At 42.3% G+C, this 18325-nt stretch overlaps 1 protein-coding gene across 2 annotated transcripts in view; it reads left to right on the top strand.

Annotated features, from left to right (window-relative positions):
• FBLN1 (fibulin 1) overlaps positions 1-18325 on the top strand; it is a 114747-nt gene that overhangs the window by 42767 nt on the left and 53655 nt on the right. For both annotated transcript variants that reach the window (XM_030539612.1, XM_030539620.1), the window contains exons 10-14: positions 4366-4494; positions 5049-5174; positions 5860-5979; positions 6889-7020; positions 8747-8870. In XM_030539612.1, coding sequence (XP_030395472.1) covers positions 4366-4494; positions 5049-5174; positions 5860-5979; positions 6889-7020; positions 8747-8870 — 631 coding nt within the window. The remainder of the gene's footprint in view (positions 1-4365; positions 4495-5048; positions 5175-5859; positions 5980-6888; positions 7021-8746; positions 8871-18325) is intronic.

Here is an 18325-nt window from a genome sequence, read left to right as displayed (position 1 = left end):
CCTTCAAATCACTCCTGAACCTCCATATTCTGTGAGGTTTGTGTGATAATGACCATGCAGAATAGCATTGTCTGCTACTTGTATTAATATACTGAAATAGTATAGCAAGGATGATATTCACTCCGGTGCAGAAGACCAGCAAAAGGCCGGTGACCCACTTATGTCCAACATAAATCATCATAAAAGGTCTTAAAATCTTAAGCTGATTGTTAGAGAGCTTATTCCTTCACTCTCACCCTTCTCTGGTCCTTCTCGCATGAACAGAGAGCAACAATACCCGAAGTCCGAAGGTGCAAACAATTCGATGTTTGTTGGGGTGAACTTCCAGCAAGCTTAAATTCAAGTTCCTTTTCCTTATTTTTTGAATCCCAACTTACTTCCTGTTTGCCCCTAATTTATATAGTAATATTTTCAGCTATGCCTTAACCAATCATTCTGCTAAAATTTACCTAACCAATCCTAACGTATTGTAACATGATTAGCTAACCAATTATATCCCACCACCTTTATTAGTTTACACCTAGCAAAATTAATTATACAGCACAATCACAGAACCAGACAGAGACCATGCAAATAAACATACAAAACAATACAGAAGTGAGGATTTCACAACTACATCTATAGAGACATAAGGGTTCTCCAGCTGTGTCTATTTATAAGTGAGTTCTTGCCAGACAGGATGCGATCAGACTAAGTTTCCTTTTACATCTTCTAGGCTCTTCCCTTTCTCTGGAGGTGATAGATCGAATCACCTTCCTAACAGTCTCAGATTGCCTTATTTTAATATGACTAGTTTGGAATGTGAGGACGTGACCATACATTTCCCAGTTTGTGGCTGCTAAAGAACCAGGCCTCAGACGGTCACAGAGAAGGCCACTACACAGACAGTGATTTTATATTCTTTCTTTTATACCTCTATAACTAGCTAAGTGATAAGAATACACCTAATGTCTTAAAGTATAGGCCTTTGCAGACAGGCCTGAATATCTATATCCTAACACTGATTATAAATTGTCAAAGCTCCATTGACTTCAGTGAAGCTGTGACCATTTTATACCAGTTGAGGATCTGCCTCAATGTATATCTACAGTGCTATATAAAAATTACTTTGCACAGTTCTTAAATAGTGTCAGCTTCACTTTTTCTTTTGAGACTCACCATAGTGGTAATCAAATAATTGAAATTCAGGAATTGAAGTCCAGGAACTACTCAATGTATTTACTGCTAAATAGGTTGTTTTCCTACATTGAATTTTTGAGAGAGGACCCAATCTACTTTTAATGGATTTATTAAAATAAAAAGCAAACTCATATGAAGCTTAGCAGATATGTCACTAATTAATTTACTTCTGATTTCCCTAAAGCTTGTCATATAAAATACAGTGCAATGATCAAATTAAAGTTACAACTGAAATTTGATCAATGGTTTAAATTACCTGACTTCTCAGGCTTGTCAGACACCTCGCTGGCACCTGCCCTTGTCTGTGCTGGCTGAGGGTCAACTCCCCAACTCCATTGGTCATGGGCAGCATAAGTCCTTCTCTCTAAGTGCTGCAGGTCCTACAGGCTAGTGATAGATGCACTCCAATCCTTGAGCCCTCTGAGCATCTCCCTGGCCTGTCCAGCCCTTGGTCCACGGGACACTTGCAGTATTCAGTGCTCCAGAGGAACAGTGCATGCCAGTTTACCAGCTACACCTCAGCTCACCACCTTGCTTGATGCACAGCACTTAGATATGTTCCCGGTGAAATCAAGTCTAAGTTTATTTAACAAAGCTCAGAGATTCAAGTGATAGTGAGTAGAAATGTTAGAAACAAATGGTTGTATATAAAATAAGTTCATAACACCCATTCTAGGAGTTAGACTTAATTAATGAGGCACTCTCATGCCTTGTAGAATGTCGCTTATCCAAAACCTTTGGAGTTCATCACAGTGAGATTGACTGTGAATCTCCTTTCATGAGACAGCCGTGCTGTCAGCGTGCCTCCTAGGTGAAGGATCCAATGTGTTTCTTTGCCTCGCAGGATATATCAGCCCCATCTTTTGTTCTTATTCATAAATAGGATGCCCTCTGCTGTTTGCTTCATCTTGTGAATTTCCTCTTTTATAGACTTCAGTTGCTACTTTTGCCCATGGCTCAGTATGCAAATAGGCCTCATACAATACACAAATGACTAGATGGGTAGATAAGAGTCTGCTGCCTCCTACCCGAAAGGAGCATTTGCAAAGTGTGTCACCTTCTGGGGATTCACTTAAACACCAAGACCTTAAGAACATATTTTTTAGTATAGTTACATAACTCCTTAAATATTATCTGTACATACATTGTGCAACAATTATGATGACTGTGGGCTACTGGCTCTTGGTAGATACCTCACATGCCACCCTTTGGTGAACTATTATGCCTATATCTGACTCAGGGGGTCCCTGTGCCCTCTGCCAGTTGGCACCAAGAAGTCCCTGAATCACGGTAATTACATAGATTTATAAGGTTAATACAAGAATTACTTCAGTGCTTCACAGGAAAGTTAAGGAAGAACACCTTTCTTTTAATATAATCAATTGCACTAAGAATCTACTAAAAAGTAGAAGTTGACTTTTGCCTTTGTTTTACGGAAGTATAACTCTTAGAATGATTTCTTATTAGTTTCCTACTTTGGTGTTCTGCCTTAGGTTTCTCTGCATATATACCCTAGGTTATACTCTGTTTACTTAGCTTATTTCCCTTCCCACATGACAGCAATTTCTGCATCATTCTGACCCTCCTACACAAATGCGGAAGTGATTCTTAAATCAGGCACTTAGGAGTTTTGAAATAACATGCTTTTAATCCAAAATAATATTCGTAATTAGATAACATGCTTGCAGAATTTTTTAAGGTCTACCTAGGGAAAAGGTTAGTGATGTCACACTTTCTCTCTCTCTCTGTAATGGAATGTTGGAGAATTCAAATGTCTCTGAATTCTATAAAAAAGCACTCTCTCACCTTTTTTTAGTGTCTAATTCACATGACTATTCTTAACTGAGAATTAGTGGTGTTGCAGATAACTTGAGCTTTTTTTCATCTGCAAGGAGGTGGTCAGTCTCTTTTTTCTCTTCGGGCTTGTCTTCACTATGGGGGACGCTGCTTCAATTGATGCAGTGGGTGTCGCTTTAGTGAGTCTAGTGAAGACCTGCTAAATCGATGGCAGAGCACTCTCCGGTCGATTATAGTACTCCAGTTACCCAAGGAGAGTAAGGTAACTCAACCGGGGAGTGTCTCCCATTGACGAAGCACAGTAAAGACACTGGCGTAAATTGACCTAAGCTTTGTTGACTCCAGCTACATTATTCCCGTAGGTGGATTAGTGTAATTTAGGTTGACTAACCCCAGTAGTGAAGACAAACCCTGAGTGGTAGACTACAGGCTTGGAGTCTTCTACTTCTCCTTTTCTGGAGGCTGGTCCAAAGAAGAGAGCTTGCTACAACTTCAAGTGTTGTTGGTGCAAGAGAGGCCCCCTTTTCCTTCTGCATTGTTATACTTTTGTTTGGTTCAGTATCTCCTTACTCTGCCTCAGGGACCATCCTTGTCCAATTAGAGATTCCAGCGTGTTGGCTATAGCTCATTGTGGATCAATAATTTGGAATCTTGAACTGAGGTCATAGTAGAAAATTCCAGTTTGAGGCAGACATTTTCTTGCAAAATCCATTCATGACAACAATCAGGTATCCTCTTTGTAAGCAGGGCATCTGGGAAGGAGTTGGCAATAGACTTCTGTCTAACAGAATAGGGCCCATTCTCACTTGCTAAATATAATTAATGGTTCATCATCATCATCAGTCATACTTGTGCATCTCCACTCATTCCTTGTGACAGTTTGTAAGCATGACAAGGGAAAAGTGACTCAGGGGTAAGGAGGTGGGGGACAAGCCCAGGGTAAGTGCATGACATACATCAGTGCCTTGTCACCTAAATCAAAGATGCTTTAGCTTAGCATTTGATCAAATACAGTTATGCTGGCCCAAACTCAAATCTAACCCCTGTTCCCTACACCACATATAACATGGGATCCAAGGGATAATTGTTCTGTAATAATAATTTGCACATGTAGGTCCTGCTCCAGCTCTCATTGACGGCAAGGAGAGCCTTGGTGTTGACTTCAATGGGAGCTGGATCATGCCTGTATGGAGTAGTGCCTTCCATCTCAAACACTTTTCAAATACTGAGATAAGTATTTTATTCATGTTTTACATATGAGTAAACTGAGACAGGCAGAGAGTACTAAAGGGTGTGGGACAGAGCTGGCAGCAGAGCACTTATTACTCTACCTCCACTCCTAATCTTTAACCTTAAGCCCTCCTTTCATTCATTTCCCTCTCCTTCTAGATGTGGATGAGTGTTTGTCGCCTAACCAGCTATGTGGAGATGGACATGTTTGTGTAAATTCCCCTGGTAGTTACCGCTGTGACTGCAGACTTGGCTATTATTTTGAGGCTATCAGTCGAACTTGTGTTGGTAAGTTCCACCTAGTGACTCAAACGATACAAGCTCTTCTGAAACATTGTACTGTGGCATTTTATTTGTTTTATTTTATTATTTCATTTTATTAAAAGGATAATTTTATTAGTTGTTCACAAACTCTTTCATCTGAAAATGCATTAGATTATTCCATGATTTGTAGAAGTACAAAAATGTATTAAAGAGCTATTGACATTTTGAAGAAAAGTGCATTTGCGTGTTAAAATGTAATCATGTTAAAAGGTAAGATCATAAAACCAATTACGCATACCTTCTCATGATATTTATGATGTGCACCTAAAGTGAAAACTTTCTTCTAGAAGATCACAGAACTCCCTTCTTTTGCTTATCACATTTAGACATGCACCAGGAAATGATAAATAAAACCAGTTCTGTTTCCAGACTAACATTCTGAGAATTCATTCACTCACCAGTGTAAAGCTTAGATACAGAGCATGAACATCAAACATCTGTGATCAAATGATGATTTGTTAGACTGCTGCTCTAAAGCAAGTCTGTACATTAGTTTCTATTCATATTTATCATTGTAGATGTTAATGAATGTAGACGCTACCCAGGTCGTCTCTGTGCTCACAAATGTGAGAATACTCCTGGATCCTATTACTGCAGCTGTACTGTGGGTTTCAAACTTTCCACTGATGGCAGGTCATGCGAAGGTAAGGATGCAATTTATGTAGGCTGAGTAGATAGAGAGAGAGAGAGAGACAAGCAGAAAATGATGAAGAAAGACTACTATTCTTGTTTGGATGATTTCTTTGTTTTGTCATAGACTAAATTGAACTGGTGTAAGAAATGGGTCCACTGTAGTAATTTTAAAGGTGGAATACAAGTGTTGTGATTAAACAATACAATTGTAACTCACGCTTCCACTGTGTGGCTCTCTGTCCTCCTCTAGTGACTGGATCACATAGAGGTTTGAGCCTACTACCGCCTTTCAACTACTAGGCCTGGGCTTTTTAGCTCAGGCAGAAGATGCTCAGGCTTTTAGATCCACAAGCTATAGGTTTGATTCTCACTGCTGATCACACACCCAATGTTGGCACATTACATGATGATGGGCAGTAACTTTCTAGGAGGTAGTAGTACATTGCAGGTTGTCTCCTATGTCACCACCACAGGCAGTACAGAGAGGACTGGGGTCCATAGCTTCCTCCTGCCCCTTATTGCCAGCTTACTCAATGACACAAATTCTAATACATATTTTTGTGATTGTTATTTAATAAAAACATCTCATTAGGCAATATGAATGTTTTTAGAAATGTAGGCCCCAATCCTGCAGGGCTGGGAGCCACAAAGGCAGATACCTGCAGTGCTAAATATAGATAATTTTTTGTGTTTCAGACTTAAATGAATGTGAGAGCAACCCATGTAGCCAAGAATGTGCTAATGTGTACGGTTCCTATCAATGTTATTGTCGTCGGGGCTATCAACTTAGTGATATAGATGGAATCACATGTGAAGGTGAGAAATACTTAATCAAAGGATGCAAAAAAGGCATCTCTTAAGATGGAAGATGGGCATTCCTTTTTTGTTCTTGCCATGACAACAGAGACATTACAACAAAAAGTTACCTTAAGTTAATGCCGCTACATAACAATATTTCATCATTTGGTTCTCATAACTTTTCATAGGCAATTAAATGCTACCTGAGTTCTCATACAAGTCCACCAAGCCTCTGGAAAGATCTTGGCTTTCATGATGTGAAGGTCAGAGAGAGTTTTTGGTTTTTGCTGAAGCTTAGTTTGAGGCTTTTTGTACACATTGAAATGGGTTTCAGCTGTGGAACTAAGTTGTTTGCACATTTTCATCACTGGAGAATCCTGGAGAACATTTAATAGTCTAACAATTCTAGTTAGTATTTTATTCACAACCCTTTTTGTGGCAAGTTATAAACATACATAAATAAGTCTTGCCCAAATATTTATCATAGGGAGGAAGTGTTGCTTACTGGATAGAGCACTGGACAGGAACTCTCTTCACTGGGTTCTATTCCCAGTTCTGATGCTGACTTGCTGGGTGACCTCAGGCGAATCACTTCAGATCCCTGTGCCTCAGTTTCCCCAACTATAAATTGGGGGTAATGATATTTACCTCCTTTGTAAAGTGCTTTGAGATTTGTGGATGAAAAGCACTATGAATTATCTTTTACATAGAAAAACTACGTTTTTGACTTCTTGTTCTCTATATTGCCTTTGATTTTCCCCAGACTTCCCTTGTTACCTTTATGCAGTGGTTTTTGTCCCAGCCCACTAATCTGAGTCACAAGCTAGTGTCTTCTTGAACCCAACGCTATCATAAAGCAGTCCAACTGCTGCAAACTAGTCAAGCTTCACAGGAGTTTAAAAAAATTGATGGGGATTTCTTTTTCAGACATTGATGAATGTGCTTTACCTACTGGAGGGCACATCTGTTCTTACCGATGTAGTAATGTTCCTGGGAGCTTTCAGTGCACCTGTCCATCTCCTGGTTATAGATTGGCACCCAATGCACGAAACTGCCAAGGTATGTTCAATAACTGTGCAGGAATATCTAATCTGCTTGTTAGCTTGTGGAAAAATCTAATTACATTTTTAATTGGTGGGAAACATAAATGTGTCTGTTGTATAGCCTTACAGGCAAGTTAGTAGATATCTTATGTCCACTAGAATTCAGTAGGGGCAAAACTAATAGTTCTATAATAATTAAATTGGATCCTATAGAAATTACTCTAAGACCGCAAAGAATGTAACAGAATACTCTTTCTACCGAATTTTTAAAACAGTCCATCAAATTCAGTAGAGAACTACATCCCAGCTAATGCTACAGAATTAAATGGGTTGGTTTAAATATTTAATAAAAATATAATCATGCTCCATAAAATGTATAGGATTTTTCCATTTAGGGACTATGTGGGAGAAATAGCTAAATCTTTTCAACAAATATTGTTCAGTTTTATGGGTAGGCACCAGAGCAAAGGTAAAGCACAGATTTTCATGTTGATAAACCCAGAATCCTTTCACCTGTTTCCCCTTATCTGTTCATTCTAGCCATGGAGGAAAAGTGAATGGTTTCTTCAGAGACTGGTGCTTGCACTTACTCTAGTGCCAAAGACTAATACATTTGGCTGACATACTGTCCCCATGCACAAAACAAAGCATTTAGTTCACTTGACACTCCCCTCTTCCTGGTGCAGCCTAGTGCTTTCATCTGCAAGGCCTCACCCTATCCATATTTAATTTCCTCTAAATTAAAAGACCAACTTTTGCCATGCTGCCTACAGTGAATCAAGCTGACTTGTATATTTGTTCTTCCCTTTCCTCTAACCTCTATTTGTCTGTCTGGCCTTCAACCGTGAGCTCTTTGGGAAGGGATGTACCTTCCTTGTATAAAATTTTTGGCATGTTACAGATGCTGTGATGAATCAATATTAAGTAATAATGATAATCTAAGATAAATGTGTGGGTCAGTACACTTACAGCGCACACACACATAGAGCTGGAGTCAAAGGAGGGGTAAATGTCAGACAATTTTTTTTCAACCTTTAATCTAATAAAGCAAAGCAGCTTTTCCACTTATCCAGATGTTTGTAGTGTCCATCATCATAGTGTCTGAGCACCACCTGTCACCTCTGCATGGTAACAGGCCTGCCAACCCACTCCCCTCCCACCCAGGCTGCTGAATATTTCTTTGCAGGCCTGCAGTCTCCCTGTTACCCCCTGATTGCCTAGCTGTTTTTATTTTGGGGAGCAAGAGTTTTTTTCTTTCAGTCTCTCTCATCTGGCCTCTAAGGCCAGCATCAGTCTGATGGGTTGTTCCTCCGGCAGCAGTTGCTAGCCCTAGTGCTGTTGTTCCTATCCCTGTCCCTGCCCCTGCTGACACAATGCTTGCACTCACTAGAAGACTGTCTGCATGTGGGAGGGGCCATTGGGGCTCCAAATACCTTACATTTTGGTTGTTGACCAGAATTTGTCATTTATTAACCCTGCCCTTTGCTTTTAGAAAATACAAAAAACCCAACAGTCCTGCCATGTTTTACGGTCTGAAAACCACATGTTCCAACATCCCTTCAATAAATCCACCCGTCTTTTATCCACTGCCTGAGGAATACCCACTTGTGGAGGTTTTTTTCCAGCCAGTAGTAAAATCATGTTGCTCCTCTGTATTGCTAACATATGAGCTTCATCAGCTGGGGCCTGCAAGCAGAGGAAGGGCTTGTGTTTTCATCCCTTTTATCTTTCCCACTTGACAGATATCAATGAGTGTGTTGCAGAAACACACAACTGCTTATTCAATGAGACCTGCTTTAACATCCAAGGCAGTTTTCGCTGTCTCTCTCTGGAATGCCCGGAAAATTATCGCAAATCGGGAGATACGTAAGTACATTCAATTTTCTAGTAGGCTGGCTTGATGGGGATCTCCCCAGGCCTAAAGCCACCATCAATTAAGCATATTGTGGATCCTCCCAAATTTGTAATTCTCCAATCTGCCAACTCCATCAGTGGCACACAAAAAATTGTGGTCTTTCTTCCACATGTGAGACGGGCTCCTGGTTCTTGAATTAAAAGTCTTTAAATCATAAATAACACCAAATGGAGAGAGAGACACCAGATTGAATGCACAAGGTGATATTATCAGCGTAGGCTTCAGATGGACAGCCTGATGGTGGAGGTCACATTTAGCCTCAAGATTCCAACACTCCCACAACTGGACTCAGGAGCTCCTTTCTTCCCTCAGATTGGCTAAGTCAAACTCTTTATCTGCTTTTATATTTCAGTGAAAGGTTAGTTTTCCTTGCAGTTCTCCCTCTAAAGCCTTACCTATACTATGGAAATTCTGCAAAAATTTCCCTCCCTGCTAACACCATTTCATCTCCACCACTGTTGGCAAGATTGGGAGCCCAGGTGTAGAAGACCTGTTGGCTGCTACCAGTATTTGTTTCATTTCGTGCTGCTCAGAGAAGATCTAAATAGCATGGTGTATAAAATGCCACAGGCAGCTAGCAACCCATCTACACTAGCTGTAATGGTGTTAATGATAAGAAATCTTTGCAAAATTTCTCTAGTGTAGACAAAGCTTGTGGCTGCTCCAGGGCCAGATTCATTCTGGCTTCCTCCTCCTCCTTCTCATCTGCTTTATGGCAGATCAGCAATCAAGAGGTTCCTTCTGAAGGCCATGTGGTTGTTCCACACCTTCCCAAGGGCACCTACCCAGGTAAGTTTCTATTCTATCAGCTAGAGAGAGAGGCTGACATGCCACAGTGGTCATAAATCTGGTCATTCCCTTCCCAATCACTGAGAAGACATGATTCCATCACACACTGTCTCAACTAAGATTTAATATTCTATGTCCCATCTGTGGAACGAGGCTAACGCTTATCTACTTCATAGGAGTATTTGAGGATTAGTTTGTTAGTGTTTGCATCAAAGTCTAAAGATGCAAAGTGCTATATAAATGACATGGTGGGTATTAATGTTATCATGACCAGGATGCGCTTGAGGGAGTTTCATATTACAACATTTATTTATATAATATTGTCAAAAACAGATAGCTAAGGGTTAATGTCTCTTACACCTGGAAAAAAAGTACCTGAAACCTGACCAGAGGACCAATCAGGAAACAAGACTTTTTCAAATCTGGGTGGAGGGAACTTTGTGTGGGAGTCCTTTGTTCTGGGGTCTTCTGCCTGTACTCTCTCGGCTATGAGGAGTGAATTTTTCTATTTCCTGCTTTCTAATCTTCTGTTTCCAAGTTGTGAGTACAAAGATGGTTTGTTGTTTTGTATTTACATGTCTATAGTTGCTGGAGTGCTTTGAATTGTATTCTTTTTGAATAAGGCTGTTTATTCAATATTCTTTTAAGTAATTGACCCTGTATTTGTCACCTTAATACAGAGAGACCATTTTTATGTATTTTTCTTTCTTTTCTATATAAAGCTTTCTTTTAAGATCTGTTGGAGTTTTTCTTTAGTGGGGAACTCCAGGGAATTGAGTCTGCAGCTCACCAGGGAACTGGTGGGAGGAAGAAGTCAGGGGGAAATCTGTGTGTGTTAGATTTACTAGCCTGACTTTGCATTCCCTCTGGGTGAAGAGGGAAGTGCTTGTGTTTCCAGGACTGGAAATAGAGAGGATGGACTCCCTCTGTTTAGATTCACAGAGTTTGCTTCTGTGTATCTCTCCAGGAACACCTGGAGGGGGGAAGGGAAAAGGTTTATTTCCCTTTGTTGTGAGACTCAAGGGATTTGGGTCTTGTGGTCCCCAGGGAAGGTTTTTGGGGGGACCAAAGTGCCCCAAAACACTCTAATTTTTTGGGTGGTGGCAGCTTTACCAGGTCCAAGCTGATAATTAAGCTTGGAGGTTTTCATGCTAACCCCCATATTTTGGACGCTACGGTCCAAATCTGGGACTAGGTTTATGATATGGTGTGCAGCGTTGTGGGAAAGATACAATCCAGAAGCCAGTAGGAATATTATATTTTTTCTTTTCTCTGCTAGGGGCTTTTTAGCAGAGAGAAACAGTTTGGTTTTAAAAGGGAACCAGAGAGAATTTTTTTTTCTGCTCTCTTTGGCAGTTGTGGCTTGCATATTAAGCAAGAAACCATTAAGGAGCTGTTACGGGTCTTTTGTCACACAATAGCACTCCCATTAGGAGTCAAATACCAGCACTATATACATGCAAATAAAGTGGTTTTTCTGGTTTACTTTACATTGAAAAAATTAGCTAGAGGAAGAAAGGGAAAAAGGCACTGTTGCTAGGCAGACCCCAGAAGGCAACAGAGAACCTGCAGTTCAGACAACAAACACTGGAGGGCACCCCAACACAAGAAAACAGGATGTCACGAAAACCAGACGCAGTACAGCTCGAAGCAATGGAAAAACAGATAGAACTGCTCAGAACACAGATGGCCAGAGATGAGGCAACTCACAAACAAGAGATGGAAAGGCTACAAAAACAAGAAGAAGCCAAAAATGCAGCCCACCACAGAAAACTACAAGAAGAAGTGGCCCACAAAATGAAACAAGCAGGAGAAGAGGTAGCCTACCGCCGAGAAATGGAAAAACAACAAAAAGAAATGGAAAAACAACAAAAAGAAAGTGAAGAGAAGGAAAAACAGAGAAAACATGAACTGGACTTAGCGCAAGCTGGGCTGCATGCGCCAGCCAATCCTAACAACCCTTCATCAATTATGGTTCCACATCACAGGAAATTTCCCACCTACAAGGCAGGTGATGACACCGAGGCCTTCTTGGAAAATTTTGAAAGAGCCTGTCTTGGGTACAGCATCCCTGAAGACCAGTACATGGTAGAATTGAGGCCACAGCTCAGTGGACCTTTAGCAGAGGTGGCAGCTGAAATGCCTAAGCAGCAAATGAACGACTATAAACTTTTCCAAACCAAGGCCAGATACACAATGGGGATAACCCCAGATCATGCCCGTCGGCGTTTCAGAACCCAAAAGTGGAAACCAGATGTGTCATTTCCCAAACACGCCTACTACGTTGGGAAAAATTATGAGGCCTGGATATCAGGACACAATGTTAAAACCTTGGAAGAACTGCACCTCCTCATACAAATGGAGCAGTTCTTGGATGGTGTTCCTGAGGACATCACACGGTACATACAAGATGGAAAACCCAAAAATCTCGCTGAGGCGGGGGAGATTGGAGCCAGATGGATGGAAGTGGCAGAAAGCAAGAAAGCTACTGTCAAGGGGAACGAATACCCCAGAGGGCACACCGACCATAAACCCTACAACCGAGGACAGCCAAAGACCCCACATACAACCCAAGTAAAGCCACAGACGCCCTATTCTTCCACTCACCAGTCTCCAATAACTCACTCGACCCAGTGACCCATCAGATGGAAGATGCTTTAAGTGTAATGAACTGGGACATATCAAGGCCAACTGTCCAAAGAATGCCATCCGAGTGCAATTCATTACACCACCATCACACCAAAGATCCCCAGGCCCAGATGCCTCTCAAATACCCTTGGAGCGAAGGGAAAATTTGAGAGTGGGCGGAAAGAAGGTTACTGCGTGGAGAGACACGGGGGCACAAGTGTCAGCTATCCACCAATCCTTCGTAGACCCCAAATTCATCAACCCAAAGGCCCAAGTGACAATTTACCCCTTCATGTCACAAGCTGTAGACTTGCCTACAGCTGAACTGCCTGTCCAGTACAAAGGCTGGTCAGGAATGTGGACTTTTGCAGTCTATGACAATTATCCTATCCCCATGCTACTGGGGGAAGACTTGGCCAACGAGGTGAAGCGGGCCAAGCGAGTGGGAATGGTTACACAACATTTATTTATAAAATATACACAACAGAAATTTGACTAGTATTTTGTGAAATGTCAATAATTATATTAAACAATACTTGCCAAATAAATGAAGAAAGAATGCTTTGTGATACAGATGCCTTATTTCTTTTTTTGTTTGTTTAATTACATCGTAATTTATAAAATGCACTCGTTTGTAATAGGTTACTAATATGATTTAGCAAAGTTCTATGGTTATGAAAATTCTTGAGGTGTCAAGATTTAATTTAAAAATAAACATGACACACAAATGCACATTGCATTCTTCTTTTAGTCTTTCTCCATTTGTCTTTCCCTAAAACACTATTAGTTTGTTGACTTTTGGCTAACTCATAGATTCATAGACTCATAGACTTTAGAGTCAGAAGGGACCAATATGATCATCTAGTCTGACCTTCTGCACAAAGCAGGCCACAGAGCCGTACACATCTGCTTCTATAACAAACCCCTAACCTATGTCCTAGTTATTGAAGTCTTCAAATTGTGGTTTGAAGACCTTAAGCTGCAGAGAATCCACCAGCAAGTGACCCGTGCCCCACGCTGCAGAGGAAGGCGAAAAACCTCCAGGGCCTCTGCCAATCTGCCCCGCAGGAAAATTCCTTCCCAACTCCAAATATGGCGATCAGCTAAACCCTGAGCATGTGGGCAAGACTCACCAGCCAGCACTCAGAAAAGAATTCTCTGCAGTAACTCAGATCCCATCCCATCCAACATCCCATCACAGATCACTGGGCATACTTATCTGCTGATAATCAAAGATCAGTTGCCAAAATTAAGCTATCCCATCATACCATCCCTTCCATAAACTTATCAAGCTTAGTCTTAAAGCCAGATATGTCTTTTGCCCCCACTACTCCCCTTGGAAGGCTGTTCCAGAACTTCACTCCTCTAATGGTTAGAAACCTTCATCTAATTTCAAGTCTAAACTTCCTAGTGTCCAGTTTATACCCATTTGTTCTTGTGTCTACATTGGTACTAAGCTTAAATAATTCCTCTCCCTCCCTAATATTAATCCCTCTGATATATTTATAAAGAGCAAGCATATCTCCCCTCGGCCTTCTTTTGCCTAGGCTAAACAAGCCAAGCTCTTTGAGTCTCCTTTCATAAGGCAAGTTTTCCATTCCTTGGATCATCCTAGTAGCCCTTCTCTGAACCTGTTCCAGTTTGAATTCATCCTTCTTAAACATGGAAGACCAGAACTGCACACAGTATTCCAGATGAGGTCTCACCAGTGCCTTATATAACGGTACTAACACCTCCTTATCTTTGCTGGAAATACCTCACCTGATGCATCCTAAAACCGCATTAGCTTTTTTACCGGCCATATCACATTGGCGGCTCATAGACATCCTGTGATCAACCAATACTCCAAGGTCCTTCTCCTCCTCTGTTGCTTCCAACTGATGTGTCCCCAATGTATATCTAAAATTCTCATTATTAATCCCTAAGTGCATGACCTTGCACTTTTCACTATTAAATTTCATCCTATTACTATTACTCCAGTTTACAAGGTCATCCAGATCTTCCTGTATGATATCCCGGTCCTTCTCTGTGTTAGCAATACTCCCAGCTTTGTGTCATCCGCAAACTTTATTAGCACATTCCCGCTTTTTGTGCCAAGGTCAGTAATAAAAAGGTTAAATAAGGTTGGTCCCAAAACCGATCCTTGAGGAACTCCACTAGTAACCTCCTTCCAGCCTGACAGTTCACCCTTCAGTACGACCCGTTGGAGTCTCCCCTTTAACCAGTTCCTTATCCACCTTTCAATTTTCATATTGATCCCCATCTTTTCCAATTTAACTCATTTGCTTTCTTCTCTTTATGCCTATGCATGCAATAAAGCACACAGCAATTTGTGACTTAAAGAATCAGTCCCTATTAAATAGTCTCCATGTTTGCTCACCTGTGGCAACCAGCAAACCTCTTAGTATCCAAGCTGTAGGGGAAAACACACCCTTTTTTCAGTGGCAGTAGTAGGTCAGAATAGCCTCTCTATGGCTGATCCCTTTCTGAGGCAGCGAGTCTGTTGTTTTGCTCACCTCAGATGGACTCATGGAGAGAGATTCCAGTGTATCCTGACATGGAATTGGGATATCAGTTAGCCAGTAACCAGCATAAAGAGTTAGTGGTCCAAAAAGTCCCTAGCTAATAGCTTTCGGGCCCGAGTTCTGGAATGGGGCTATATAATGGTGGTAGTGCTCATTGTTGTTTGTTATTAAACCTAAATTATGTAATTCCCTAAAATTATTCAGTGCTTCACAAGCACAGATTAAGACCTGTTTCCTGCCCTGAAGTGTTTATATCTTACTACCAAGAAAAACACAGGACACCACACAACAGCACATAGGGTGGAATGGCAGGAAGTTTATTTGAAATCTCTAAATCTCATTTGGAGTGATGCTTTGGGGTCTGCAAATGGAACAGGCCCTGGAATGGGTTGTACAAGGAAAGAGATGTTCCTTGCACACTTCCTGGCACACTCATTTATGGGCTGTCAATTATGAGAAGCATGTGAACGTGTTCTCGCTCCAGCGCACATTTCACTCTTACTGACTCCTCTTTCTGAACAGCCCATGATCTTGATATTGCTTTTGCTTGGGTACTTCATACTAAGAGTAAACTTAATGAATTTCCCTTAACAAACTTTTTGTTTCTGAATTGCATAGCATATAGGGTCTCTGTGACAATTAATTCAAATATTGGTAATCGCAAAGCCAAGGGAAAGAAATTGTTATGGCTGTTTATCAGAAGTGTATGCTAAATCAGGCTAGGACTAGATATATATTATATATTTATTTATTATTATTTATTATTATTAAAAGTTACCAATCATTTCCCATTATCAGACCCTTTTTTCAGATGCTTATAACTTTGTCAAACTTTAACTCTTTGGGCTGAAATTTTCCATGCCAGACATCTTTCCAAAACCTTCAGTGTGAGACAATTTCAGTCAAAATGGTTCAGCTGTTTCCAAGAATAAGGAGAGGGGGAGGAAATCATTGTTTTGACTAGGTTAAAAAAAAGTCTGACCATTTCTTTGAACAGCTCTAGCACTGCCACGCTTTGGAGCAGGGACTTGAAATGTGTCAGGGATGTGCCTTTTACTATCCCCATGAGAATCCATCCAAATTTGGCCAAGTTATAAGCCTTTGAAAACCTGCTGTTCGCACATGCTCAGCAGTGATGTCTTTGATTTTTAGCAGCTAAAATCTCTGAAGATTCCCTCCTCACTGAGCATGCTCTGTCCCCTCACAGCTGTTAGTGCTGAGCAGACTCTGCTTGCGCTATCCCTACAGATGGCCTGAGCATGCTCTATCCCAAGGCTACAGCTGGAAGCTTAGAAGGTCTTACCCTGTAATGGCTATTCCCAGCTGCTCCGGGTAATGTGGGACTTGAACTGAGGGCAAGGAGCCTGTATCTGTTGTGCTCTTAATGCCCTTTCCCCCACTCCCCCCTCATGCCAAGGTGGCTTGGAGAAACCATCTGATTCTAATGCAGATGGGAGAAAAAGCTTCATTGAGGGGGTGGCAAAAGAGCAGATTGGGATGAGGAGTCTGAAGGGGTGTAGGGAGAGAAACTGTACCTGATGGGCTGAGGGGGGGACTGGGAGCGGAATAGGGGAGGCTGGGACTGGGAACTCAGGACTGGGAGCTCAGGGGAGGAGATTGGAACTGAGGGGGAGATTGAGTGTAGACTGGGAGTGGAAGCTGGTGAGGGAAATAGAGGGGGTGGGGGAGGAGTGGGACTGGGAGCTAGTTGGCTGTAGGCAGGGGCACTCTGATATCAGCTGAGGAGTTTACAGGATTGGGCAACCAGTCCTAGTTCTTTCCCAGGGTACGTCTACACTACGGGATTATTCCTATTTTACATAAACCGGTTTTGTAAAACAGATTGTATGAAGTCAAGTGCACGCGGCCACACTAAGCACATTAATTGGGCGGTGTGCGTCCATGTGCCGAGGCTAGCATCGATTTCCAGAGCGTTGCACAGTGGGTAGCTATCCCGTAGCTATCCTATAGTTCCCGCAGTCTCCCGCGCCCCTTGGAATTCTGGATTGAGATCCCAGTGCCTGATGGGGCAAAAAACATTTGTCGCGGGTGGTTCTGGGTACAGCCTCACCCCTCCCTCCATGAAAGCAGCAGACAACCGTTTCACGCCTTTTTTCCTGGGTGAATTGTGCAAACGCCATAGCATAGCAAGCATGGACCCTGCTCAGATCAAGACCGCAATCGTGGACGTTGTAAACACCTCGCGCATTCTCGTGCAGTCTATGCTGAACCAGGACCTGCAAAGCCAGGCGAGGAGGAGGCGGCTAGGGCAGCACGGCGACGAGAGTGATGAGGACATGGACACAGAATTCTTTCAAACCGCGGGCCCCTGCACTTTGGAGATCCTGCTGGTAATGGGGCAGGTTCTAGCCATTGAACGCCGATTTTGGGCCCAGGAAACAAGCACAGACTGGTGGGACTGTATAGTTTTGCAGGCTTGGGATGATTCGCAGTGGCTGCAAAACTTTTGTATGTGTAAGGGCACTTTCATGGAACTTTGTGACTTGCTTTCCTCTGTCCTGAAACGCCAGAATACCAAGATAACAGCAGCCCTCACAGTTGAGAAGTGAGTGGCGACAGCCCTCTGGAAGCTTGCAACGTCAGACAGCTACCGGTCATTCGGGAATCAATTTGGAGTGGGCAAATCTACTGTGGGGGCTGCTGTGTGCAAGTAGCCAAAGCAATCATTAAGCTGCTGCTACGAAAGGTTGTGACTCTGGGAAATGTGCAGGTCATAGTGGATAGCTTTGCTGCAAGGGAATTCCCTAACTGTGGTGGGGCGATAGATGGAACCCATATCCCTATCTTGGCACCGGAGCACCAGGGCACCCAGTACGTAAACAGCAAGGGGTACTTTTCAATGGTGCTGCAAGCACTGGTGGATCATAAGGGACGTTTCACCAACATCCATGTGGGATGGCCAGGAAGGGTTCATGACGCTCGTGTCTTCAGGAACACTATTCTGTTTAAACAGCTGCAGCAAGGGAATTACTTCCCAGACCAGAAAATAACAGTTGGGGGTGTTGAAATGCCTGTAGTTATCCTGGGGGACCCAGCCTACCCCTTGATGCCATGACTCATGAAGCCATACACAGGCAGCCTGGACAGTAGTCAGGAGTTGTTCAACTACAGGCTGAGCAAGTGCAGAATGGTGGTAGAATGTGCATTTGCCATTTAAAGGCGCGCTGGTGCACATTACTGACTTGCTCAGACCTCAACCAAACCAGTGTCCCCATTGTTATTGATGCTTGCTGTGTGCTCCACAATCTCTGTGAGAGTAAGGGGGAGACCTTTATGGAGGGATGGGAGGCTGAGGCAAATCACCTGGCCGCTGATTACGCACAGCCAGACACCAGGGCGATTAGAAGAGCACACCAGGATGTGGTGCGCATCAGAGAAGCTTTGAAAATGAGTTTCATCACAGGCCAGGTTATGGTGTGACTGTTGTTTGTTTCCCCTTGATG

This window comes from Gopherus evgoodei, chromosome 1 (assembly GCF_007399415.2).
Source record: "Gopherus evgoodei ecotype Sinaloan lineage chromosome 1, rGopEvg1_v1.p, whole genome shotgun sequence".
Lineage (NCBI taxonomy): Eukaryota > Metazoa > Chordata > Testudines > Testudinidae > Gopherus > Gopherus evgoodei.
Note: the sequence above shows the minus strand (reverse complement) of the source record. Positions and strands in the feature narration are given on the sequence as shown.